The following is a 26,535-nucleotide window of genomic DNA, read 5'->3' on the forward strand; positions in this document are numbered from 1 at the left end:
AATTTGTCCCATTAATACTTCCATTTCTATCATTTTGTATCATATGCACTCACGCGGCTTTAAGATGTACTAGCATGTTTTGGGGGAATCTGACAGCTGTATAATTCATACCAAGTTATATAGAAATGCACACTGGATCCAGAAAATAGCAAAGATGCATATTACATATACAGCCACCGGGGGAGCTAGCCTAACTTTTTAGGAGAGTCAAACTCAGAATTTACATATTTTACAAGGGTTAATAAGCTTTTTTGCAATATTTTCACAGTTTTTTTCTTAAATACAAGTAAAACAATTTTACAATTATAAAATCCACATGGGTCAACTGACCCAGATGCCAAAGGGCTGGTCTTGTTTTGTACATCGGCGAGAAACTAAATAAGCATGTTACAATGTTTAAAATATAAAGTACGGTATTCTTTTTTATCATGATAGAACTTAAATATCGATAAAATTGTTAGCTGGTTAATTATTCTTATATATTCAGTAACTATAATCAGGTATTATATTTTAATGAACTTTTATTGTCAGCTACCTACTTTCTTATATTGAAAGGAACTTTAGATGTCTGTTGTCTTCTAACTTAATTTGTAAGAACAATAAAAAACCTCGTGTAACTGTTGGTTTATATTTGATCTCTCGCTCTAGCTAGTAATGACACTTTTTTGTGTGTGGATGATATATTTTCCAGCAAGCACTGGTCTAATTCTAGAAGCATGCATGCACTGATACATCCAGTACGTCATTGCATATTTTCTGTCAACCAATAATTTAGTACTTCGTGATTATTTTGATATATAATCAAACTTATATAGAAGGAACATTACCAAAACTATGGACAAGGGGAAATCTAGTCCGTCAATTGACCATAAAGGTCATAATGATTATTTATTTTGAGGTTTGAGAAAAATAATAAAAAATAATTTAAAATCAGGTGCTACTCGTAAGCGTGACGAAATAGTAACGCAGTAATATATAAAGATTAGATTTATTTGTGATAATAAATAAACATGAGACCGTTGAATTGCCGCCTCTGAGCATGGTTATCCCAGAAATCCCATTTGGGGTATTTTTTTTTTTACCTTTTCTAATTTAGAAAAAAAAAGTAAAAAAAAAAAAAAAGTTAAAAACGAACCAATCGCGGATCGTCACATGTCAGTGGGGCACGTAAACAGTGTAAAAAACCTTTAAGGACCGATTACTATTTGGTAGTTTTGGTAACTGGTTTCTTAAAAAAAAGTAGGGCATACGCGAAACTCACGTGCTAAAAAGAATTAGTATTCTTGGATAAAAATGCTCTCGGTAAACGAAAAATCGAAAGAAAAAGATGAAGCAAAAAAAAAAATCTTCAATTAAGAAGAAAATATGGTTTTCTTTAGTTAGCTGCTTTAATTAAACCTAGCATCAATTATATCTTAATCTAAAGTATTAGTATTCGTAGTTTATTCAACAAAATAATTGTATTTCTATAGTATTTCAATTATTTAAAATCTTATATATTAGATATAAATTAGAGAGAAAAAAACAAAATACTATACTTCAATTGTCTCTCGACGATTTCACACCTTCTTTTCACACCCACCTTATAGATTATATTAAAATCTCGCTTTCTCTCCTTCCTCTCTATCTTCTTCTCCTATTTTTCCAAAGAACCCCTTCTTCATTTATAAAGAACCCACAAAAAGTATTTCATTCTCCATACGTCACAAAGACTTCGATCCCAAATAATGGACCGACGTAACCCTTTCCATCATCACGACCATGAACTTTACCACTTGATCCAACAGCAACAGCTCCCTCTACCGCCGCAGAGTACGACGGCTGCGATGGATTCCAGTGGCGGAGGAGGTGAGAGAATCCCTCAGTGGAGCATAGAGGAGACAAAGGAGCTTTTGGGTATAAGAGAAGATCTCGATCAGACTTTCATGGAGACCAAACGTAATAAGCTACTTTGGGAAGTCGTCGCCGCTAAAATGGCCGACAAGGGTTTTGCCCGAAGCGCAGAACAGTGTAAGAGCAAGTGGAAGAACCTCGTCACTAGATACAAGGTCACCTTCAACTATCTATCTTTTTATATTTCTCTCTATATTCTCTTTTTATATATACACTCATTAATGTTTTTCTATGATAAGCCATGTTCCATCATTCTAAAATTATGATTATGTGTATATATGTATTATTTGATTATTTCATCTGTGGTAAGATTGACTAGTATGCATATTGGAAACCTAATCAATATATAGTGTATGTATAGATGAAAGATATTACATATACATCAATTTATGAGTTTAACCTAATGTCTTAGGTTGTTTAGAATATTAATTACCATGCCATTTATATTAACAAGTAACGCGTTTTTTGCTGCATTTCATGATGCAGCATTATGTTCACATTTTGATCCCTTATACAATAATATCTCTCTTTTTATTGTCATACTAATATTTGACATGGTAACTGTACGTAAGTTATATCTCGTGTTCACAAAATTCCACAAAAAAAAGAAAATCAATTACCGTTTTCTACAACGGATGCATGACCTTATTAAGAAGCGTTCCTTTACTAATCACGTGATAGTTGAATATGTCTGCATATATACATCACACGTTAAGTACAAGTCAATAATAAAAGTAATAGATGAACATGTTAATTTATACGAGATTACTAATTCGAGTTAAGCTACTTGGTCACTTGGCTAGGAACGGGTATATAGCATACAATAATAGTGTCACATGTTTACATTCATGAGAAACATATATTTTGTGTGTATGTACTAGTATATAACATATTGAATATGTATGGGACAGGCGTGTGAAACGACTGAACCAGAAGCTATTAGGCAGCAGTTCCCATTCTACAGCGAGATCCAATCGATTTTCACAGCAAGAATGCAAAGAAATTTGTGGTCAGAGGCCACAGAAGGAAGCACTTCTTCGAAGAGAAAACACCATCAGTTTTCATCTGACGAAGAGGAAGAAGATCAAGTTGAGGAGCCAAATCAAGACATCAACGAGGAACTATTGTCTTTCATCGAGACAGACAAGAAAAAGGCAGAAGTGATTACTACTAGTACTTCTACTGATCCAAGAAAACGTGTGAAAAAAGGAAAAGGTATATTTACAGGTAGTACCAAAGCTGAAACCGCGGGTAGTACATTTAAAGAAATATTGGAGGACTTTCTGAGGCAAACGGTGAAGATGGAGAAAGAATGGATAGATGCATGGGAGATGAAGGAGAGAGAGAGGGAGAAGAGAGAGAACGAATGGCGGAGGAGAATGGCTGATCTAGAGGAGGAGAGAGCTGCTGCGGAGAAGAGGTGGATGGAGAGAGAGGATGAGAGACGGTTGAGAGAAGAAGCTAGGGGTCGGAAGAGAGATACACTCATTGATGCTTTGCTTAATAAGCTTAATAGAGATCACAATGATGATCATTATCAAGGCTTTTAAATATTGTTTTCTAGCTATTTGATTTAAGCATGGGATCACGTAGCTAGTTCTTTAGTAACTTAAATCTCATTTTATTAATGTTTGTTTTATTTAGTATATGAATAATTTAAAGTTGAAAACCACAAATCAAATTTTCAATCACGGTATGGTATGAAAGTAAATCTCGAAAGGTGGGGCAGTTTTTTTTTACTTGCTGGTTTGATCCTCAATTTTCTAGTATGCTCTCGTAGAATGCTTTAAATTCCAGGGTTTTTTTTTTGGGTTTTTAGGTTCATAATCTATGAGTTTTTAAATCAGTTACCTTCAAAAATGTGTTTTTAAATCAGTTGTTGTACAAAAGTGAGCTTTTGAAAATAGTACTTCTGATGCATTTAGTGGTAACTAACCTCAAAATAAGAGGAAATTTGAAAATCTTGGACCTATAATAGAACGAGTAAAACGAGCATATCCAAAGTGTCCAAAAGCAAATTGGTTTACTATTTTTAGCTACTTTTATCTGCTAATAATAGTGTTCCATGGTTATTAAATAATCAGTCGTTAAACAAAAAATAAGTAAAAGTCCGCCTTGTTATAAAATTCTAAACTCGCATTTGTCACACATTATTACTTCACCGCGTTATCTGTGTATTTTAACCCTCATATATATAACGTTTTTTTTTCTCTAGTAGTTTTTTATTATTGTATTATTTCTTTCTTCTCTTGCAACAGACAGCTACCAAACAGATCGCAACACAGTTAAAAACTTGAAACCGTGTCACATGGCGTTCACACTACTGTAATTTCGTAATACATTTATAATAAAGATATCATATTCATATAAACAAGGCTCATCCGCTGCGTCAATACAACTTGATAGAAACGTGGAGTAGACCCTCAAAGGTCACCAGTGCACTTTTGCATTTTTAATTAACTTTTAGTAAATAAAAATAAGTTGGTCGACTAAATCATATATTCATAATTCGAAGTTTAAATAAATTAGAATGGGAAGTTGTTAATGAATTTTACATGTGATTATGTGAAACTCGAACAAAAAATCACAGAAATACAATAAAAAGTCAAAGAAGTAACGTACGTAGAAGGAGAGACCACAATTTGCACCGTTAAATATTCCAAAGCTACGGGGCTCTACAAATTTTAGAAGAGAACTGATTCGGCTGTTTATGGAGATGAGTTATCCTAATAAAGTGAGAGCATGAAAAGTCTTGAATGTCAAATTCGCGCATAGGATTTGACTGTTCCATAAAAGTATTTAATCGCGGCAGAATGAGAATACTCTTCGATATATTCGACCGCCTCTAAAGAAAACTAACGCGTAACGTTGTTTGACTATCACAAACACATACATTGGTTTGTCATCATAAACATCAAACTCGACTTGTATAGCCTTAAGGCAACTAGCTCACACATAACATTTGAATGATAAAACACAATTTCTATTTTTCAAGCAATGGGGATGTAGCTCAGATGGTAGAGCGCTCGCTTAGCATGCGAGAGGTACGGGGATCGATACCCCGCATCTCCATTTTATTAACGCCTTCATTTCTAATTTTTGTCTTCATTCTATAAATGAAACAATCAAACAAAGACTACTGACGAAAAGTATGTTGCAATATTTCCCACTATATGCATTATTAATTGCGAAAGTAGAAGCCTAATGATTTTTGTGTTGCCTTTAATAATTGATTTAATTATCATCAAACTGAAAAAAACTAAAAGGAGCTATTTGGTTTTGTAAGCAACACCAACTATATTGCTGGTGTATGTTTATTTGGTTTTCATGTGCCATTGACAAAATGAATATATATATGTGTATATATATATATATATGTATATATATATATATATTTCTCGGTTCAATCTGATGTTGAGGGCCAAGATAACAATTCATCAACTATTTGTTCCTTAACTTTAAACGTCTTTGAAGAATAAATTCGATTAGTGATTTAATTAACCCTTCTTATCAAATTAATATTCGCTTATATAACTTCCATGTGTGTCAAGTAAGTCACTCTATGTTTGTTATATATAATGTTTAAGCTTGACACCAAAGTTCTAGGTATAAAAGAATTTACGCAACACCTATTTTGATGTAATTTACATTTTCAACTGCTTAAAGCAATGAATGATTAAAAAAAAAAAATGACTGTTCGCAAAAAAATAATAATTAATGATTTTATGAAATTTATCACGATGGTTTTATTAAAAAAAGTAATGAAAATTTATTCAAAATCGCCATTTCTTCTATTTTACGGTTAAAAGGAAGACATATCAAGGATTTAGCCAAACAAAATTTGATCTAATGAATGACAATGTGCATTTCACGTTTACATATCTTAATCAATAGATAAAACCCAATCATGTCAAACCTTAACCTCCCTAACCACATCTTTGTTAGAATGGGAAAAGATGGAAGCAACACATCCAAATATGCCTTTAGCTTCACTCCTACTCAATCCTTAATTTTCCAAATAAAAACCAAACACTCCATAAACACCTTTCTCTCTAATTTCCGCAGAAATTAATTACCAGATTCGCCACTATGGGCTTCTTGACACCTAACAGAGGAGCACTGGGTGGAACCAAGATTCCTCTATCAATCATCGTTCTTGTTCTATGTGGTTTTATGTTCTTTGTTCTCTTATACACCGAAAGAATCAGCTTGATGTCTTCCTCCTCTTCAAATTTCCTCAGGTCAAAGTCTTGTCCGAGGAAAAACATCAGCTCGAAACCTAGTAAGAGGACACCGAATCTCAAAACTCTGTTTTTGCCTTATTTTTGTATTTTTTTCCTCTCTTGTGACGCAAGTAATATTTCAGAGGAGAAAGTTCGAGAGGAGAGATCAGAAAAGATGGATGTTCTGGACGACAGGTTCGAATTCGATCCAGAAGAGTGTAATGTTGCAGCAGGGAAATGGGTTTACAATAGCTCAGCGGAGCCACTCTACACGGATGAATCATGTCCATACATCGACCGTCAATTCTCTTGCATGAAAAACGGAAGACCAGAAACTGATTATCTTCGGTGGGAATGGCAGCCTGATGACTGCACTATCCCACGGTTACTATATCTTATCTATACTCAGAAGCCTACTATGTCTATTCACGGTTTGAAGTCAAAATCTCTAATTTTTTTCTGTCTTGAAACAGATTTAATCCGAAGTTAGCAATGAACAAACTCAGAGGAAAAAGATTGCTTTTTGTCGGAGATTCTTTGCAACGAAGTCAATGGGAGTCGTTCGTGTGTTTGGTGGAATCAATAATACCCGAAGGAGAAAAATCAATGAAGCGTAGCAAAAAATACTTTGTCTTCAAAGCAAAGGTATGATTAAAGATTGTAACTTGCTCAAACATTTGTTAGGTGAGGTTTCACTGTACCTTGTGTTGCAAGCGAAGCTTATGTTTTGTAATTTTCTCCTCATTTGTTTGTTGTTGTTTTATAGGAATACAATGCGAGTATAGAGTTTTACTGGGCACCGTTTATCGTGGAATCGAACACGGATTTGCCTGTGATTTTGGATATGAAGAAGAGGGTAGTAAAAGTGGATTCAGTGGAAGATCGATCAAAGTATTGGGAAGGAGCTGATATTCTAGTTTTCAACACATATGTTTGGTGGATGAGTGGACTCAGAATGAAAGCTTTGTGGGGTTCATTTGGAAATGGAGAGAGAGGTGCGGAGGCATTAGACACACCAGTGGCTTACAGGTTAGGGCTCAAGACATGGGCTAATTGGGTTGACTCTACCGTTGACTCTAACAAGACCAAAGTCTTCTTCACTACCATGTCCCCTACTCATACTAGGTAAGAAAAACATCTAGTTTTTGGATTTATTGATTTGTTACGGCCGGTTAGTATAAATTATAAACGTAAATGCGTAATGCAAACGCATGGTTCCATATATATATATATATACATGCAAAGAACGATCTTAGTTAGCACACATAAAACAATCAAAACGAGCCTGTATAGTTATTATCTAGAGTATTGTGTAAAACGTGCAGAAGTGCGGATTGGGGGAAGCCAAACGGGACGAAGTGTTTCAACGAGACAGAGCCAGTAAAAGATAAGAGGTTTTGGGGAACAGGGTCGAACAAGCAGATGATGAAAGTGGTGTCAAGCGTGGTGAAGCACATGGCCACGCACGTGACTGTCATTAACATCACGCAGCTCTCGGAGTACCGCATCGACGCACACACATCGGTCTACACGGAGACAGGGGGAAAGGTGCTAACGGCTGAGCAGAGAGCTGATCCAATGGGTAACGCTGATTGCATACATTGGTGCCTCCCTGGATTGCCCGATACGTGGAATCGTATCCTATTGGCTCATTTGTAAAAAAAGATAAAAAAAAAAAAAAGCTAGGAAACATGCATGTACACGTACGTACTAAGGATGGATGAAACGGGAAAACCCAAGTCCTCTCCCACTCTTGTGTTGTCATCAGCATATTTTGTTTTTTGAATATATGTGTGAATGTGATTGTAACCTGGTAAATGAATTGGATTGCATCATTTAAAACCAATTAACAAATGGGCCAAGATGTAGTCAGCCCATATAGATGAAGTTATGGGCCAGAAAAGATGGGCTTAAATAGAAAAGCCCGGTCATAGATATTGAGGGGCCATTTGTAAATATAGATCGTTAGATTAAATTAGAGAGTTTTGTGACCGTCCGATGGTAACCCTAAAGGGGACAAGTCATCGCCATCAAGAGGAGGTTCTCGAGTTGATTGATATATATATATACAATTGAGAAATGTGGAACCTGTAAAATTAGAGAATAATATCCTTTGGGTTCGAAACTTGCCCAATCTTCGTTCGTCGTCTGCATCAGGTGAGGTATTAATTACAAGGAACCTAGATTTGTTGAGTTGATGGATCGAATTTTTGGTTCTAGGGTTTGTAAATTGGGGGGGTAATTGTTTGGGATCTGTTGTGATAGGAAAGTGAGAGATAATGGCGGGAGGAGGAAACTTTATTGGGAGAGTGATTTCATACGTTGCGAACGAGCTCATTGTTAATGGTTTGTCTAACAGGTACGCACTTTCGATCTTTTGGGTATTCTAGATTCATCATTTCATTTATCTTTTTGATTGGATAATAATTTATGATACAAAAAGCTTCATTCTCTGGCTGATTGGATTATTATTATTATAATAAGCATTTGATTGCGTGATGCTGATGCATCTTTTAGTTTTCTACTGGTGATGATTTTGTAGGCTTGTTTCTGATCTTTGATATGGCATTGAATCTTAACACAGCTTACCCGGTTTGTTTGATCTGATCATTTGGAATTCTCAGTGGATCTTTAATTGTTTCACAAAATTGATTGTATATCTGGCTTGTTAACAATATTTTGTGAATTTTGGTAGCCATGCTTTCCAAAGATTTGCTGTGAGGACCTCTAAAAGAATTGAGAACATCTCTAAAATGGGTTTGTCCTAAACTTTACCTCCTCAAGAATTTATATATGTTTACTCCCTCCCTCGTGTTGACAATCTTGTCAACTTTTGGAATTTGCTTTTTTTTTTTTTTTGCAGCTGCAGAGAGCAAGGAGAAAGTGGCTCAGCATATGGAGGAACTTTCCAAAAACTCTGATGTGAGTTTTTTTTCCCTTAAGAACTTTCATCACTTTGTGTTTTTGAAGGAGACTGTTTATAACTAAATGACTGTTGTTACTTTTCAGACTTTCAAGAAGCCGTGATAATTCAGTCTTTCGAAGCGAGGGGTATTACATGGATCAAGCTCAAATAGTGAGGGGGTGGGGGGAAGGTCTATTATGTCTATATATATAAAAAAAAAAGAATGCTTGAATGTAATAAGCTTGTGGGTTAAAACACGATCTTTTGAGCTTTTTCTCTTCTTTTTCTTCAAAAAAACACATTCGGCCGGAGTGGAGTTACTTTGCTTTGTGAAAATATGTGAAGTCTTTGCTTCTTATTCTCTATTCATTCGAAGTGTCTCCGTTGCTTAGATTCTTCATGTTTTGTGCGTTTTAAACGTGTAATTATGGTCTCGATTTGAAGGGAATTCCCAACTTTACGTGTAGTTGTCTTAATGAAATAAATGCTTGTTAGATATATATGATTTGTTATCTTACAAGTCGGTGAAAGTTACCAGACCATAAGACGTGATGAAAATGAAAAGTAAGGAGATTTAAGGAAAGAGTGAACAAACTTTGGGAAGAGAACTTTTGAATTAAAGAGAGTAGTATAAACTGTTGCCAAAAGAGATTCAGTAGTGGGGGTCTTTGAACATGGTGGATGAAAGAGATGTTACACAAAATGAGCCGTGCGTTGAAGTTTTAGTTGGCTTCCTTTTTTACCAATCCTCTTTTAATCATTTTTGTAACGTACTGTAATCAACAAAATATTTTTAAATAAAAATTCCTATTAAATTGAAGAAATATTGGGAGAATATTTATGAGAAGACAGGCAGAGAGAGAGAGAGAGAGAGTGTGTTATTTTCTTTCATGCTTGCTTATTCACATTTGTATAAATTAAAAAAAAAAAGATACAAAAAGATTCGTTTTGTTAGGTTTCCAAGAAAAGATTTTGCTAATTGTGAATTAATTACGGAAGATACAAATAAATTAAAGAGAGAGAGTCTGATGACAGCAGAGGCCAGGAGGTGAGGTGAGGTGGGTAGGCGAACGAAGTAAAAGAAGAGATAAGCATATAACTCACTCAAACGTAACAATTCTCTCCTCTCTCTCTCTCTCAGCCGAGGATCTAGTGGAGATGGCGGCGGCACCGGCGAGGACGGATTCGAAGAGCCAGGCGTCGATACCGCCCTACATGAAGGCAATCTCGGGCTCGCTCGGCGGAGTCGTCGAGGCGTGCTGTCTCCAGCCGATCGACGTCATCAAGACGCGTCTCCAGCTAGATCGCGGGGGCGCCTACAAGGGAATCGCGCACTGCGGTTCCACGGTGGTTCGCACCGAAGGCGTCCGCGCTCTGTGGAAAGGTTTGACGCCGTTCGCGACTCACCTGACGCTCAAGTACACGCTTCGGATGGGATCCAACGCCATGTTCCAGACCGTGTTCAAGGACTCGGAGACGGGAAAGGTGAGCAACCACGGCCGTTTGCTATCCGGATTTGGCGCCGGTGTTCTCGAAGCGCTCGCCATTGTTACACCCTTTGAGGTTACTTCCCCCTTTTCTTGCTCAAATCACATATGGCTTCTTCTCCAGATTATTTTAGATAGTGAATGGAATTAAACAAAATAGTTAGTTGGGAAAAGATTATTCATGCGCCAGATTCGCCTGCTTATCAATAAGCCAGCAGCAATGAGATTTATTGAAATACAGATCTGTTTGCTACGTAGATGGGGCATTGTGCTTCTTCTGCTCCCATTGTTCTTAATCTTGCCCAATCTGATAATCACTAACATTAAGTAGAAGCATTTTGCGTCTTTGACTGGTTTCATGAAAAAGGATTCATCTCGGAGTATATAGAATCTAGTTTCTGAAAATACGGTTTAGTTCTCTCTTCTTGATTCCTCTAAATCTCCAGGTGGTGAAGATTAGACTTCAGCAACAGAAAGGTTTGAGTCCCGAGCTTTTCAAGTACAAAGGTCCCATCCACTGTGCTCGTACCATCGTCAGAGAAGAATCCTTTTTGGGTCTATGGTCTGGTGCTGCACCCACCGTTATGCGTAACGGCACCAACCAAGCTGTCATGTTCACTGCTAAAAACTCCTTTGACGTCCTCTTGTGGAACAAGCACGAAGGCGACGGCCAAGCCTTGCAGCCCTGGCAGTCCATGATCTCTGGGTTCTTAGCTGGAACCGCTGGTCCCTTCTGCACCGGACCTTTTGATGTGGTCAAGACCAGGTTGATGGCTCAGACCAGAGACGGTGAAGGTGGGCTGAAATACAGAGGGATGGTTCACGCCATTAGGACCATTTATGCTGAGGAAGGATTAGTGGCTCTATGGAGAGGATTGTTGCCGAGGCTGATGAGGATTCCTCCTGGACAAGCCATTATGTGGGCTGTTGCTGATCAGGTCACTGGTCTTTATGAGAAGAGATATCTCCTTAACGCACCTTTATAGAGAGTGAGAGAGACATGACATTTGTTTCTTTTCATGTTGGTTTATTTTTGTGAGAAATGGGAAAAATCCAAACTCAATTCTCCCCAAGACATTTTTGATAATAACGAAACACACTCTTAGGGTTAGGGATGTGTATTCAATTCAGAGTGATGGGAAGATTTATATGATTTTATATGAATTGGAAATTTTGATATGATTTTTGTTAACTATATTTGTTCTTCAAATTTTCAAGTTTTTTTTTTGTTCTGCTGACAAAAAAAGACACAATTATTAAATATAACAGAAATAAATAAACAAAGAATATTATAATTTGTAATAAAACACCGAATATATATAATATATATATATATATATATTTTAAGTGATTAACTTAAGCGTTCCAAAACGAAAAATAGAGCTTATTTTATTTTAAATTTTTCTAAAATCGAACATCAAATTCTTCTAAATGAATATTTTTCATGTTCTTTGTTATTAAAATCTAATTAGATGAAATAACAATACAAATTTTGAAATTATTAGGGTGACAATAACAATTATAATTTACTCCAATATAACAGTTACGCTTAAGGATTAGTTTGTAAATAAAAAGTTTTATCCAATAATGAAAAACTTAATAATATTTCTTCAAATTTAAACTAATATTGTTAAATTCTTCAAAAATTGAAGAAATGATGAAAAAATAAAAGTACCAGAAGCAAAAAAAAACGAAAAATGAAGCAAAAAGTAAAATATGAAGCATCATTAGAAATCGTCTAACCACTCTAAAATTTAACCTAAAACCATGGGATTTAGATATTTATTTTTAACTAATAAACCAAACATTTTAAAATCAGATGTATAAAACTCACAACTTCAAATAATTTCAATAGCAGAGAATGTTACTAAATATCAAACTGAATAATAGTGGATTTCAAATAAAAATTTAAAATTTATGATTGAATAACAGTAAATTAGTTTTTAATACAAATCATCTCAAAATCTCATTTGACTACACTATATACTTCCAATACAAAAAAATTGAAATCTTACCATCATATTTCTTTGGAATAGGACAATTCTCTTATTGGACGGACAGTGTATTAGGCCATATTTGGAACAAGCTCACAGATTTCAAAATTAAGTTTTTGAACTCTTAATTTAAATATTATTTCTTGCTTTCAACACTAGCCTATGATATACCTTTCCCAAGAAATTATAACAACATGACTGAATTCCAAAGTAATAAAGAATGATTATGAAATTTAAGATAAAAGTTAGATTATTGAATGAAGTTTTCTCAAAAATATATATTTAAATTTAATTAAACCTTTTCAATTAAATGAATTATAAGAATCTGATATATATATATAACCATTACCATTTTTTACTCAAAATTTTAATTGAATAACAATATATTTCACACATTTTTAACAAAAAGATTAAATAGAAGAACTAATAAACATTACACTGAAATCTCTTAATATAAAAAACAATCACACTTGATTTTAAGAAAGATTTAAAATCAAACATTAAACAACAATAGATTATGAAAATTAAAGAATTTACTTCAAATCACTATTGAATAATACATTTTCCAAAGTCTTACGTCTGTTCTGTCTTATGTTTTTCCCATAAAAATGGTTATTTTAACTGAAATAAAAGTTATTGTCTTTCTTTTTTCTAATCTTCAAAATCATGTAATGGCTGGATGAGGAATAAATTGATCAATCATCTAATTTTCAATACAACATATTTTTCTTTTGTTATGCTTATATTTTTCTTTTATTATGTTACATCTTTTTTCTATCAACGTTTCAGTTTATAATTAGATGTTGGTATCCTATAAAATTATGTTAATAGCCTTGATGAAGACTTTGTAGTAAGCCAAATAATTTGAAGTGTCCAAAATCTGCTCAAAAAGTGATGTAATGGTTCACACCCAAAGTAAATGATAAGATACCTCAAGGAAGCTACACCCCAAAATAAGTTTGACTATCTTCTTCAACTTTGCCATCATGTCTAGAATGATCAAGTATATAATACATAGTCTAGTAAAATGTAGTCTTGATCAAACCCAATGCATCGAATAGAAAGTTTATGTGGCATGTGGTATAAGGCAAATCCTATCAGGTTGTCTATATCATTTGGTCGTCTAGGCAAAAAGTCTATGATGATATGAAAAGGAAAGAATGTAAAAAGTTTGAAGGCAAAATGCATACTATTTATGATGATCATGATTGATTTCATATGATGGGCTTTAAAACACATTGGAATCAAAAATCTATATATTCTTCCAACGTGTACTCATAACAGAGGTTTTGATGGTAGATTTTGTCAATGAAAATACCACGATCTTTGAGAATTCAGTAAAGAATTGAGTGTTTTTGCCGGTAACATTTCCTACTCAGTTATGCAAGTAAAAACAAATAAAAATAAAGATATGAGAAAGATTTGGTGAGGTTTTGCTGCTAAAGTGAGAAAATTAAGAGTAAGTAATCAAGAAGAAAAAGAACAAGAACCAAATATCCATTAGAAAAATAGTTTAAAAGGTTATTTAGGCTTGGGTTGTATTAGGCCTTTCTCTCTTTCGAATTACCCACTGTTTTTTTTTTTTGAAAAATTGATGCAACAAAGTTACATGTAACACATGTTTAGCAGTTCACGGGAAAAAGATAAGATCTGATCATATAACCAAGTGTTTAAAAAAAAAAATCATATAACAATAGATTGTTGGAACCACGGCGACAAAGATGAGGAACATAGTATTATTTAAAAGATCTAATCGAGTGAGGTAAGGTTTCTGTGTGAAAAACGATTATAATGATTCAATGCTAGTTTTACAGTCTCGTCTTCTGACTGGATTTCTTAGGTAACATTACTGGTGTGTGTGCATTATGCAGACCTATATTGTCACTCATTCTCAACGTCCAGCAGCTCGAAGATCCATTCGAATGCGGTCAGCGTACATTGGGAGACGGATGATCTCTCTTATCTCTTGAAGCAACACTTCCTCTGTGATGTTGTCGTTTATGCTTTTAATCACCTAAATTTTCACACACAATAACACGAGGAAATAGATCAACATTTTTTATTTCTTTCTAAATATCAGATAGATCTGTCTGCTTTAAAACACTAACCTTACGAGCGGTGTTGATATCGTTTGGTGTAGTTTTGTCGACTCTGATACGCATGCTAACCCATACTTTCTTCTCCTTATCCCATGAACACTCTACAATCTTCCCATTGTAACTTGACGGATCCGAACCATCTCTAAACTCAACCGTATATCCGTCCATAAGCTTTTTCTTCCCTCTTTCGAACAAGAAGAGCATCCTGCAACCCTCATCTTCCTCACCCATCTCGAACAGAAAGTCTACTGAGTTCATTTCCGCATACTTCCACTTCAGTAGACCTTTATGCGTTCGGGGAACGTAAGGATCGTCCCAACCCTGTTTTTATTAGTCCCCAATAACATATGTCAGCTCACGAAATGCAATCAAATATGTGTGCATGTCTGCGTGTTCAGACCTTGAAACAGAAAAATCTGAATATGGTTTACCTGAAATATAAGGCCATCTGCTTCATGCGAAAGTGACGGAATGGTACCCTTCAAAAGCTTCTCAACTGTCGAGAGCAAATAAAAACCCTTCATCCGTACCTAAGTAACAACAACAAAAATTAACAACAAAGAAAATGAAAAAATATGGCGTGTGGCAGGAAAGGTGACTCACACCAAAAGGCTCCAGGTCGTATCTGTAGCAATGATTCCTTTGCTTATCAACATCACGGCCTTTGATCACCTCGTGCACGACCATGTTCCATCTTTCACAGAATGTCCGCTGGTTCATTTTTAAGAAATAACTGTAAGTTACTAAAAACCTGACAATGGTTGATAATGTAAAGCAACCAAAGATGGATGTGATGAAATAATGACAGTGCCAACCTCTACGACTGATTCGCCGTTGATTGCTACCAAGTCATATACTAGGTACCTCCTCCTCGCCTGCCCTTTTTCATTCATCGGATTATCTATCACCATTTCTCCATCAAGCAAAGTGAAATGATGTACTTGATCAGGCATTCCCTACCCCCCCAAAACAAAACAAAAAAACACTGTAAGGGAATTAACAAGTTTTAGATATTCACACAATAAAAGGCCTCTAGGCAATGACAAAAAAATTACTCACTCCACTTGAGTGCCTACAGGGGAAACGCATCTGTACTCTTCGAAACTTAAAGCTCCTATCTATTAGATAGCAACCATCTATAGTTAAGAGCATCATATAACGTGTTCCATCTGCTTTCCATGTCGCATAATAATACCGCTGTCTCAATAGTTGTAAACTCTCCCTGTCAACAAGTAGTATATGCAAAAAAGAAAAGCTGTAAGATTCAACTACACTGAGAGACAAGGTCTAATGAACCCCTAAAATTAAGAGCATTAGACTTGCTAAATCTTCATTGTATTCACTACCACAAGGCAGAGAGTCATACCTGTCTAAGGATACAGGGTGTGACCCTGGGAATTGTGCACATCCTCTTCCCTGTATCACAGCAAAAATTTAATCCAGAAAAACAAAATTAGGCGAAATGAAATATTCCATAAGAACATATAGCCTAAAAATAACAGATAAAACATTTGAATTCTACCCCAATACTCATCATAAGCATCTTATAACAGAATTTTCGGTAAGCTTCTTCTTGATAATGGGGTATTTCATCACCCAATATGTCATCATTTGACATCGTCACAATCTCCTGACTGATTTCCTGAAACCACAAAAGGCAAAATCAGCAACAAACGAATGAGATCAGCAGTTCAGCACATCTGACGCTTATAACTGCATGCGGGATAGTGATTTTAATGGAAACTTCTGTGAATAGGTGTTAAGAGCTTAATAAATAATAAGCAACACACTTACTTGGACAGGGGCAGGCTGAGCATCATCATCATCATCACCATCACCATCATCTTGATGAACTGCATCACCATTGAGATCAAGCTCGGTAGACCTCTTCCATTCAGGAGTTGGTGGGCAAGTGGCAGTCTCAGGCTTTATTTCGTGATAAAAAGTGTACAAAGCATCAATATAATCCGGTTTATAAATCCCAGGTGGGCGAGCATCAGAGAACATTTTCAACGCCTGCCACAAATGCCACACAGGGAGGTAAGATTCTCCATTCTAGAATAAAAAGAATCAATACAACGCGTGTGGTGAAGAAACTTAACCTGTGTAACGTTCATGGTGGGCATAGAGCGCATAAGATAATGAACTATCATGAACCCTGTGCGGTTATGCCCATGAGTACAGTGGACAAGGATATACTTCTTTGGGTGTTTTTGATTAACGATGAACTGAATAGCCTGAGGATAGTACAGTGTCCTTGAATGAGGCACTAACACAGCGGATAAGGTTGATTGAATTGACGAAAAGAGTACCTCGTTGACGAAGGAGTTAACAGAGACATTATCCGGAACCGCATCACGACCCCTGCAAGCAATCTATAAAAGAAAGATAAAAGCAATCCGGTAAAGGAGGGAGCAGACAATAGAAACATAATTAAAAACATGAATTGCATGCATTTCACCTTAACATGCTTGATGCCATCCTTCTTTAAGTCAAGTGTGGAATAGTAACGAGTTGTATTGGTTAGATCAATCACTAGACCAAGCTGACATAGAAAAAAAGAGAGAGTATGTTTAGGTCACAGAGGTTAGAGGAGAGTTGCAGATAGAATAGAAAGAAGTGAAGACATTACTTTTCGTCCACTGATTCTCTGGTTGCGGATGACTTGTTTAAAAGAGTATCTTTTGCCAGGAGGAACATGTTCGTTGTAAGATTCGCTAAGTGGAACCTTCGAAGGAATGATGCATCCTATCTCCAGACCAAAACCAGGACACTCCAGCCAACCTATTTGTCAGCCAAAAAGAAGATGATACTAGAGAATATAGAAGAACAACACAATCTTTGGAGAAAGTGGCTGTACCTTGAGGGATCTTGCTTTTATCATAGAGTCTAGTATCACCATTGTTGTTGTGATGAAACTGGTGGTGATCACGGTGAGAGTTTCGGGAAGGCCTGTCAAGTCTCATCCTTTTGGTTCTTTCTTCCCGCTCCTTAATTAAACCAAATACCAAAACTAAATATAAATATATATCATCCAAAAGCAGCAGCAAGCATCATAGTAGAGAGAATCAAATGGTACCCGTCTAGCGATCTCAACAGCAGACTCTGCTCGGGGTTCAAGGCGTCTCTTAAGAAAAGGATCCTCCTCTTCCTCGGGCTCCGGTGAAGCATTTAGGTCCATCTCACCAGCACCAGCAGACAATCAAATTGGCAAAAAGCAATCCAAAATCGGATTCTCTACAAAGCGTAATTTGAATCAGGAAACACACAAAATCATCAAAGGTTAAGGAGATGCGGCGATCCTTTCCCCTTTCTAATGATTATTTCAATTGAAAAATGAAGAAGGCGAACTGAATCAAGGCGAGCACTTTAGCAGAATCAATCCAAATAATATCAATCAGATGAGAATCAAAGACGGCGGGAATATGGAAAACCCTACCGGAGATAGAGAGAGAGTCGTCGTCGTCGTCGATGAAAGAAGGAAGAGAGCAGCGATCAACAACACTCGCATTATATATATACTTAAGGGTAAAACCGGTATGTAAAGTTGGTAATAAAAAAGCACGGTCATATCGGACGGCTGATATACGTTGCTGGTGGAAACTCGATGACGTATCTTGCGCCACGTGTAAATAGGTTTCAGGTTTTTTCGTAATTTCGGTTACACACCTTCTTCTTGCCTATAAATATCTGAAGCTCTTCTCATTTATGCTCTTCCCGTTGAATAAATTTCACAAAAAACCACCGAAAAAAAAATCACAGAGAAAGTAGCCAAGAAGAGAGAAAATATTGAAATATTCTCTTGGATCTCAGATTTTCCTCACGCATTCTCCAAAATCTGTTTTCTCCGCTGGCGAATTCGTTCTTGGTATTGACGAATTCTCGATGAATCGCTTAGGTCAGAAATCGATGGTCTACCACGGAGAGCTGCGTCTGGGGGAGCTCGATGTGAAGCAGGTCTCATCCTCCCCCGGCAACGAATTTCGCTTCCCGAACGACGAGATTCGAATCCACCACGTTTCTCCGGCCGGCGAGAGGTGTCCTCCGCTCGCCATTCTCCAGACTATCGCTTCTTTCTCCGTTCGTTGCAAGCTTGAGTCCTCCGCTCCAGTCAAACCTCCCGAGTTGATGCGTCTTCACGCCGTCTGTTTCCATGAATTGAAGGTTAGCATTTTAAATTGATTATTATAGATAGTCATGAACTTTGATTTGATTTGATTTGGTGATGATTATAGACTGCGGTGGTATTGCTGGGAGAAACGGAGATTCATTTAGTGGCGATGCCGAGCAAGGAGAAGAAGTTCCCTTGTTTCTGGTGTTTCTCACTCCCTTTAGGTCTCTACGATTCCTGTTTAAGGATGCTTAACACTCGCTGTCTCTCTATTGTCTTTGATCTTGATGAGACTCTCATTGTTGCCCATACCATGAAGTCCTTTGAGGATCGCATCGAAGCTCTCAAGGTTTGGATCTCCCGGGAGTCTGATCCCGTCAGGATTCATGGAATGTCCGCTGAGCTTAAAAGGTTTATGGATGATAGGATGCTCCTCAAGCAGTATATTGATAATGACTATGCTTTTGATAACGGAGTTTTGCTTAAGGCTCAGCGTGAGGAGGTCCGCCCTACCTCTGACGGCCTCGAGAAAGTTTATAGACCCGTCATTAGATTGCCTGAAAAGAATACCGTTCTTACTCGGATCAATCCTGAGGTTAGAACAAGATCTTTCTTTGTATCGTCTTATCTGATCTAATGGCCTTACCTTTGTCTGGCATGTGATAGGATAAGGTCGTTTAAGCACACATGAGTAATCTAGTTTTTATTGTTGGAACTTAATCAAGTTTTTGTCTCCTGTCTGGGGATTATTTCTGATGCAGATCCGTGACACTAGTGTGCTTGTAAAACTTAGACCAGCGTGGGAGGAGTTAAGGAGCTATTTGACAGCAAACACTAGGAAACGCTTTGAAGTTTATGTTTGTACCATGGCTGAAAGGGATTATGCTTTGGAAATGTGGAGATTACTCGATCCCGAAGCACACCTGATAGGCCTCAAGGAGCTTCGAGATCGTATTGTATGCGTTAAACCAGGTCAAAACTCATCTCTGGCTTCTTTCATACGCCGTGACTTTGGTTTTAGTACGTAGGTGGGCCATGCTGCCATTGGTGGTAGCTTTCTTAATTTTGTACATCTCTTTCATTACTGTTTTTGTGCTGAATTGTTATTTTATACGTTGCCTCTTCTCTCCTGCCTGATTTGATTTGCTTACCTCTCAGTTCTAACCTTATCATCTTAACCAAAAATATATTCACCTTTTTCTTACTCTTTGCATAGCAGATGCCAAGAAATCGTTGTTAAATGTCTTCAAAGGTGGCATATGCCACCCTAAAATGGCAATGGTTATTGATGATCGTGTTAAGGTTTGGGAGGACAAGGATCAACCACGGGTTCATGTTGTTCCTGCATATCTTCCATATTATGCTCCACAGGCAGAGGCATGTTGTTGCTCTTGAATTCTTTGATTATTAAGCTGCAAATTAAATACTCTTATCCTTTCATTTTCATGTGGGTATCTAACCAATTTCTTATGCCCATTTATCAGACAGCTCTTCCCGTTCCAATTCTTTGCGTAGCAAGAAATGTTGCGTGCAATGTCAGAGGTTACTTTTTCAAGTAAGTTTTTTTTTTTCTTTGTTTAAAGTAATGAATTCATGCTGGTTGTTCTTACGGTTCTGGACATTTGTGCCAGGGAATTTGATGAGAGTTTAATGAGTAGTATATCTTTGGTTTACCATGAAGATGATGTGGAAAATTTACCCCCTTCACCGGATGTGAGCAACTATGTCATTATAGAGGTAAGTTTTAGTTAGAATTTTATCCTTGTAGAATGTACTGCACAGAAATTTGGCCCAATCTAGCTACATTTGTCTGCAGGATCCTGTCTTTGCCTCAAATGGAAACATAAATGCTCCTCCAGTTATCGAAGGAATGTGTGGGGGTGAAGTGGAACGCAGACTAAACCAAGCGGTCAGTAAAATAGATACAAAATTAGAGATTTTTTTGTCAGTTATAATCTGATTTCTGTTGACTTTTCGATTTCTCGGGATGAGAAGTCTGCAGCTGATTCTTCTACTCCTGCAACGAGTAACGCTGAGCAGAAATCTGAAACCCCCAAGCCGCAGATAGCAGTAATACCAAATAACGCTAGCACAACAACCGCAGCAGCATTGTTACCTTCTCATAGTAAGAATTTTTAACTCGGATTTTTGGACTTGGAACAGTTAATATTTTTTTTCATGTTACTGTTTTTGCCTCTGACGTTTTCTATCTTTTGTGTTCAATCAAAATCTAGAACCTAGTTTGCTTGGAGCTCCTAGACGAGATGGCTTCACTTTTTCTGATGGTGGAAGACCTCTTATGATGAGGCCTGGTGTTGATATAAGAAACCAGAACTTCAATCAGCCTCCTCTTCTGTCTCGAATTCCTATGCAACCACCTTCGTCTTCTATGCATCCTCAGGGTGGTTGGTTGGTAGATGACGAGAACAGAACTCCTTTTCCTGGTCGACCTGCAGGAGGTTATTCAAATCAGTTTCCTCATGGTATACAAGGTTCTGCTCCTGTCACAAACCCATCCCACTTGAGGAGCGAAGAGGTAGGTTTAGTATTCTATGTAGTTATCTTTCGACATCAAAACTATACTGTCTAGGGTCTGAGAGTTTTCTTTGCAGTTATGTGTGGATGACGACCTCAAAAGGCAAAATGCTTCACGTCAACCGACAGGTATGATCCAGTTTCAAAACTAATGTAATCAACCTGCAATTAATTTGGATAGTCGGAACACTGAGTTTTTTTGTTTCCTCCACGAAGCTTGTTTTCAGTGTACCTCATCTTCAGCTACACTATAGACTGGCTTAGATAGGATGATCACTGGTTTCCCATCTGATATAAATCATATAATATAACTGCAAGGAATCTGTCACAAGTTGAGACTCACAACTACTTGAGGAACGAAGTGCATCAATGGCCTTTAACATAGCATTTGTTTCAAACTATTTGCAGAAGGGGGAATACCCCAGAGTCAACTGGTGTCAAATGGTGGAGAAAATCATGCAGATAGTGGAAAGAGTAATGGTGGGCAATCTCACTTATTTGTGAGTGCACTGCAGGAAATTGGAAGAAGATGCGGTTCAAAGGTACATATTTTCATAACCACCCGAGCTATTGCTTATATTCTTTCCGTCGAATGTGAGGAACTGATAATACGAGTTTCACAGGTGGAGTTTAGGACTGTGATGAGTACCAACAGAGAGTTACAGTTTTCAGTTGAGGTAAGCTGGACACCTTTCGATATTTCTTAGTTTGTTAGTTAGTGAAGTCCCTTTGTCTAATGCTAACTTATTACTCTCTAAAAAAAAGAATATTGTTGCTTGCTGTTAATGATGCATAGGTTTTGTTCACGGGTGAGAAGATAGGCATTGGGATGGCAAAAACTAAAAAGGATGCACATCAACAAGCGGCTGAGAATGCTCTTCGGAGCTTGGCTGGTAAAAATTACCACTGGGGTGGATTTTTCGTCCTTTTTGAACTGTGGATCTGTCATAACCATTTGATCAAGTCCCGAGATTGTTATTTTAAGTCAAATCTGGTGTTTGTGTTGCTTTTCTGCAGAAAAATATGTTGCTTATGTCTCACCTATTGCTGGAGAAACAGAGAGAGGTTCCAAAAATGAAAATGGGTTTTTGTGGGAAAACAATGAAGCTGTAGGGAACGAAGGGCTTGAAGAAGAAGAAGCCACCTGAAGAAAACATTTCTGAGTTGTCAGTTTTCTCTGCAATGCGGAAATTTAGGTAGGTGATGGTCTTAACAACTACGGAGAAATATGTGGGGAAGAAGAAAGTGTAAGTTAAATATTCCTTAACCAAATGGAACAGAGCTATATAGATCAGTGGCTTCTATCACACTATTTTCTGTTAAAAAAGTCCCAAATAAGGGTGCTATATCGTGTTAGATATATAATCATTTTCCCATAGTAGCATCTGGTCTTTGCACAAACTATTTGTATAGTTGATTATATTTTTGTTGATGTTGAACTAATCTTGTTTTTAAGAGCAGTGTGTGGAGTTGCAAAGGGAAGCGCTCCAATGATAACATAATCTGGAGAAAATAAAAGTGCTCCTAAACGTACGGCGTTTCCTTGAGATCACCAAAAGTCTATAACTAATAAACCACATTATTAAATTTACAAGCATTTTGAATTCCAAAAAAAACTGACTCGTATCATAATCATGGCCATCCTCATTATGCAAGAAATTGGAATTCTAAAAAACCCTAACAATCATTTGATAATCATGATCACTAGTTTGTGACGCCAAAAGTATACATGGAGAATTGGAACCACACTTACAAGTAACCACCCAGATATAAAGATGGCGACTAGAGTTGCTGTAACCATCCTGATGCATCCTGTGTACGTAACATAAACACGCCATTCTCTTAGTATCTGTCACTTCACTAAAACCGTTTGATAATACATATATACAAGGACAAGTCACAGAACACGCTTCCATCTATTCTCAGTTCTCAGAGAAACAAATGCAAAGTTGAACAGAGAAGAAGGTAGCCTAACTTTTTGACTGATCTTGTCTGAAACTAAGAGAGAATCATCTTCTTTGATGCTCTTTTGCCAATAAAATGTAAACGCACTCCAAAACTTGAGCAGAGTGTTTTTTATAAAAGTCCAAAGTTGCTTAGAAGCTTGTAAAGCTTTCTGCGTCCCCATTGGATGTCTTTCTCTAATAGCACATGCGGCGTTCCAAGCAACGCCTCTGTCTCTAGCTGTATCTCTTCCTCTGCTGCACTGTAATGCATCTTCTCTACACCTTTCCCTGCTTCTTGCTCTGATTTATCGAACACAGAAACCGCTTTTACTTTCCCTCTCTCGTTTCTTTCTCCTTTGGTTTCTTGCTTCTCATCTACCTGCAAGCAGCTTCTCCATCAATTACATTAGCCAATAAGGGCATATACAGCCTAAATCATATTTCTGGAAGATCATTCAAAAAAATCTTAGATAAGCACACATTTCTTAAAGTTTAATACATTACGTTCTGCCGTGGAACTGATTATGGGAAGATTTTTATGAAATGGAGGAACTGAGTGGATGGACAATAACGGTTTTACTCTGCAGTGAACACTATGTCTTAAAGGACCAACACACAAAGATCTCATTGCCATGCCGGGTGGTATAACAGCAAGCTATAAGGGCAGAGCATTCCTATTCGTTGAGTTGGGAAAGAAGCCTAGAGTAAGGAAAAACAGGAACCATCAGGTTGTTATTACCTCTGGGAACGTTTCGGCTTTACCTTCGTTAATAACTTCCACAGCCACATGCGCGATGGGTCCACTTACTTCTTCGCTGTCCAAATCAGACGGAGGAAACAATCCGGGTACCAAAACTGGACTTTCTTCCTCAGTAAACATGGCTTCTTCCGTCACATTTCCATCCTGGCAAGCAGTCAGAGCTCCACTCGAGTGCTCCATGGGTTTTTCATTTTGGATATTGAAACTCGAGATTTCCTCAGGTTCATCATCACTTACGTATCCTTCATTCTCTACAGCTACAACTGAAGTGATCTGTTGTACAGGTGCACGCACTTCAACCTCCTCTCCTGCACCGTTTGATGAAGCATCAGTGACAAGCGTCACGCTTTGATTTGGATGCGTGACATTTTCAGCAACTAAGGGCATATCCAAGACAAAAGAAGACTGCTCCTCCTCTTGATCGAATAGCACAAAATCTTCCTCCCTCATCATTTGGAGATCAGCATTTTCCCAGTCCTCACATATTCTGATAGTCTTGCTAGTTTCCCAGGTATCAATAGCACGGTTTGGACCTGGTTGCCACAAGATCTCCCCTGTCTTTGCCTTGAGTATGAACTTGAATTCAACCAATCTTCCAACAGGCAGCTCCTAAGTTGTAGAAAAAGAAGAGTAAGTCTCCTCTTACTGAGAATATCAACAAGCAAGTAGAGACGTACCAGATCTAGTGTCCAAACATGGCCATCTGACCAGTTCAGAGGTAAGGCATTTTCAGGATCCCAAAGACCGCCGCCAAAGACAGGATGGTCACCAAGGATGAAGAAATGTTCCCCAAAGACACACTCTTTCCGCAGCTGGAACCTTACACGCACACTTCTTCCCGGGGCTGCAATATAATAAAAAAAGTAGATCAATCCACGAATGTTGCCAATAAAACTAGGAAGGATTAAAATAGAAACTTACATTTCTCTACAGCTTCAGTTTCTGCATCTTCTTCTTCTATATTTGCCTATAAGAAAATGCATGAAGAAAGCTTCAACGGTTAGCTACAAAAAGAAAAATACTGAATCATGGAAGATGCTGTTACCTTAATCGAGGATGAACGAAGCGGAATCGGCTTAAGGATCCTGCCGTGAAGAGAATCTACACGCAAAAGCTTGAGGTGAGACGTTTTCCTTGGGAACATCTCAGCGGTAGCTCCACCGCGACGGAATATCTCCGCGGGGAAAGCTTCGAGAATGATCTTGGCGGTGGAGGTCGAAGAAGAAGAGGTTAGGGTTCCTCCGATCATCATCTTCTTCTTCTTCAGCGACAAGCGATCCTCTTCGTTTGTCTGAATTGTGTGTGGAGAGCCGTAAGTAAAGCATAATACGCCCACGTGGCAATGTCCGTGCATTTGGAACTCACATGTCGGTCCTCATCCGCATTTAATTCATACCGTTAGATACACGCGAGTGCTTCCCACGTGCTTGTAACGAACGCCTTGGATTGTGTGTGAAGGTTGAGAGAGGAAGCTCACGATCCGTGAAAGAATAGCTATTATTGAGTCACGAACATTCTATCAAATATTAATTTAAAGATATTATTAGCCCAATAAAATTAAACGAAAGCACGATCCGATAAACGCCCATGGGCCACTTATTCGCAGGGAAAGGATTGCTGATCTAAGTTAGTAAGGCCCATTCGTTACCCATTGACTTGGGCTTTGGAACTAAAGACTTTGATCATTTCTCTTTTTATTTATAATAACCCAGTTCCGGGATACTCACGATCAGATTTTTGGGTTCACCCTTCAAAGTCTCATTCTAATACTTTATATGTATGAGTCGAATTCAATTTAGATTCGGTTCTTAAACTCATTGAATAATCATATATCGTTCGGATTCCTGTTATATCAGTTCGATTCAGATATATTCAAAGTAAAAATCAAAATTTAAAAACAAAACATAAGACAGACACTTAAATTGAATAGAAAATAGTCCAACACATATCAAGATGGTAAAAATAACAACAAAGTGTTAAATCAAGCATGAAAACAAAATGTTAAATCAAGGGTAAACTTGTTATTTTAAAGAGCAAATTGTGAATACTTGTGTATATATAAATAGATATTTAAATTTTAATACTTAATTTTGTATATCATACCAAAATAAACATTGAAAGTACTTATGTATATTTCAAATATTTCTATTGATTATTAATTTTAAAAATTTTGGATCATTCATTCGGATTCAGTTATGTTTTGTATCATCCTACCAAATCTATTCAGATATTTTTTCATTTCAAATCGCATGACATATCAGTTTTTTCAAGGCGGGTCTGGTTCAGATTTTGGATTCTAGATTTTACGTCCAGCCCTGTACATGCTACATCGTTGTAGCTTAAAACTTCTGATTTGCTATGCCTTTTATTTTGTTTCTTCAAAAATCTAGCTTCTTGTTTATTTAGTGCGGTAATTTGTTGCCAAGTTGAGTAGTTCTGATATTCGACATGCATGTGGGACAGCCAAGTAAGATTAATTTTGCATGTTGTGTATATTATACAATGATAAGATGCTTATACGTGAGGCACGAATATTCAATGGAATCTATTTCCGATACCGTATATATCAAGTTTTGTTCCTT

At 37.1% G+C, this 26,535-nt stretch overlaps 7 protein-coding genes and 1 non-coding gene across 13 annotated transcripts; 6 read left to right on the forward strand and 2 right to left on the reverse strand.

Moving 5' to 3' along the window:
• Nucleotides 1–1,159: 1,159 nt before the first annotated feature.
• Nucleotides 1,160–3,521, forward strand: LOC106433805 (trihelix transcription factor GT-3a). The gene is made up of 2 exons (XM_013874639.3): nucleotides 1,160–2,048; nucleotides 2,805–3,521. Exons 1-2 carry the CDS (start codon nucleotides 1,728–1,730, stop codon nucleotides 3,441–3,443), a joined length of 960 nt encoding a protein of 319 aa, XP_013730093.1. The 5' UTR covers nucleotides 1,160–1,727; the 3' UTR covers nucleotides 3,444–3,521.
• Nucleotides 3,522–4,892: 1,371 nt separating this feature from the next.
• TRNAA-AGC lies at nucleotides 4,893–4,965 on the forward strand. The gene has a single exon. It is a non-coding gene; the product is annotated as a tRNA-Ala (tRNA).
• Nucleotides 4,966–5,915: 950 nt separating this feature from the next.
• LOC106433795 (protein trichome birefringence-like 3) lies at nucleotides 5,916–9,412 on the forward strand. Of its 2 annotated transcripts, XM_048751742.1 has the most exons (10): nucleotides 5,916–6,175; nucleotides 6,260–6,500; nucleotides 6,590–6,761; nucleotides 6,883–7,241; nucleotides 7,442–8,273; nucleotides 8,382–8,475; nucleotides 8,659–8,708; nucleotides 8,812–8,873; nucleotides 8,980–9,038; nucleotides 9,126–9,412. In XM_048751742.1, the coding sequence occupies exons 1-5, from the start codon at nucleotides 5,983–5,985 to the stop codon at nucleotides 7,773–7,775; spliced, it is 1,299 nt and encodes a 432-aa protein (XP_048607699.1). In that variant the 5' UTR covers nucleotides 5,916–5,982; the 3' UTR covers nucleotides 7,776–8,273; nucleotides 8,382–8,475; nucleotides 8,659–8,708; nucleotides 8,812–8,873; nucleotides 8,980–9,038; nucleotides 9,126–9,412. The 2 variants fall into 2 exon arrangements, with proteins under 2 accessions (XP_048607699.1, XP_048607698.1); XM_048751741.1 differs by having other exon boundaries at nucleotides 5,923–6,500.
• On the forward strand, nucleotides 8,137–9,412 carry LOC106433803. Of its 4 annotated transcripts, none has more exons than XM_013874634.3 (5): nucleotides 8,137–8,278; nucleotides 8,382–8,475; nucleotides 8,812–8,873; nucleotides 8,980–9,038; nucleotides 9,126–9,412. In XM_013874634.3, exons 2-5 carry the CDS (start codon nucleotides 8,396–8,398, stop codon nucleotides 9,141–9,143), a joined length of 219 nt encoding a protein of 72 aa, XP_013730088.1. In that variant the 5' UTR covers nucleotides 8,137–8,278; nucleotides 8,382–8,395; the 3' UTR covers nucleotides 9,144–9,412. The 4 variants fall into 4 exon arrangements, with proteins under 4 accessions (XP_013730088.1, XP_013730090.1, XP_013730089.1 ...); XM_013874636.3 differs by having other exon boundaries at nucleotides 8,176–8,273; nucleotides 8,387–8,475; XM_013874635.3 differs by having other exon boundaries at nucleotides 8,183–8,273.
• A 601-nt stretch (nucleotides 9,413–10,013) lies between these two features.
• LOC106433786 (mitochondrial succinate-fumarate transporter 1) lies at nucleotides 10,014–11,703 on the forward strand. The gene is made up of 2 exons (XM_013874616.3): nucleotides 10,014–10,584; nucleotides 10,955–11,703. Exons 1-2 carry the CDS (start codon nucleotides 10,180–10,182, stop codon nucleotides 11,492–11,494), a joined length of 945 nt encoding a protein of 314 aa, XP_013730070.1. The 5' UTR covers nucleotides 10,014–10,179; the 3' UTR covers nucleotides 11,495–11,703.
• Nucleotides 11,704–14,131: 2,428 nt separating this feature from the next.
• Nucleotides 14,132–18,110, reverse strand: LOC106433828 (mRNA-capping enzyme). The gene is made up of 16 exons (XM_013874660.3): nucleotides 18,041–18,110; nucleotides 17,681–17,838; nucleotides 17,462–17,591; nucleotides 17,234–17,385; nucleotides 17,063–17,146; nucleotides 16,914–16,976; nucleotides 16,704–16,838; nucleotides 16,396–16,617; nucleotides 16,124–16,243; nucleotides 15,968–16,017; nucleotides 15,661–15,823; nucleotides 15,417–15,557; nucleotides 15,205–15,312; nucleotides 15,033–15,131; nucleotides 14,611–14,922; nucleotides 14,132–14,516 (listed from the first exon to the last, which is right to left on the reverse strand). The coding sequence occupies exons 2-16, from the start codon at nucleotides 17,780–17,782 to the stop codon at nucleotides 14,394–14,396; spliced, it is 2,004 nt and encodes a 667-aa protein (XP_013730114.1). The 5' UTR covers nucleotides 17,783–17,838; nucleotides 18,041–18,110; the 3' UTR covers nucleotides 14,132–14,393.
• Nucleotides 18,111–18,306: 196 nt separating this feature from the next.
• On the forward strand, nucleotides 18,307–22,702 carry LOC106433824 (RNA polymerase II C-terminal domain phosphatase-like 2). Its single transcript, XM_013874655.3, has 14 exons — nucleotides 18,307–18,765; nucleotides 18,837–19,307; nucleotides 19,474–19,684; nucleotides 19,932–20,089; nucleotides 20,197–20,267; nucleotides 20,344–20,449; nucleotides 20,529–20,621; nucleotides 20,708–20,837; nucleotides 20,947–21,248; nucleotides 21,325–21,376; nucleotides 21,656–21,789; nucleotides 21,871–21,924; nucleotides 22,044–22,140; nucleotides 22,265–22,702. Exons 1-14 carry the CDS (start codon nucleotides 18,487–18,489, stop codon nucleotides 22,393–22,395), a joined length of 2,289 nt encoding a protein of 762 aa, XP_013730109.1. The 5' UTR covers nucleotides 18,307–18,486; the 3' UTR covers nucleotides 22,396–22,702.
• Nucleotides 22,703–23,068: 366 nt separating this feature from the next.
• On the reverse strand, nucleotides 23,069–25,322 carry LOC106433825. 2 transcript variants are annotated; one of them, XM_048751743.1, is made up of 5 exons: nucleotides 24,999–25,322; nucleotides 24,875–24,920; nucleotides 24,631–24,797; nucleotides 23,956–24,562; nucleotides 23,069–23,572 (listed from the first exon to the last, which is right to left on the reverse strand). In XM_048751743.1, the coding sequence occupies exons 1-5, from the start codon at nucleotides 25,305–25,307 to the stop codon at nucleotides 23,565–23,567; spliced, it is 1,137 nt and encodes a 378-aa protein (XP_048607700.1). In that variant the 5' UTR covers nucleotides 25,308–25,322; the 3' UTR covers nucleotides 23,069–23,564. The 2 variants fall into 2 exon arrangements, with proteins under 2 accessions (XP_048607700.1, XP_013730111.2); XM_013874657.3 differs by having other exon boundaries at nucleotides 23,933–24,562.
• Between the last annotated feature and the right edge of the window lie 1,213 nt (nucleotides 25,323–26,535).

The sequence above is a fragment of the Brassica napus genome, chromosome C3 (assembly GCF_020379485.1).
Source record: "Brassica napus cultivar Da-Ae chromosome C3, Da-Ae, whole genome shotgun sequence".
NCBI classification, from domain to species: Eukaryota; Viridiplantae; Streptophyta; class Magnoliopsida; order Brassicales; family Brassicaceae; genus Brassica; species Brassica napus.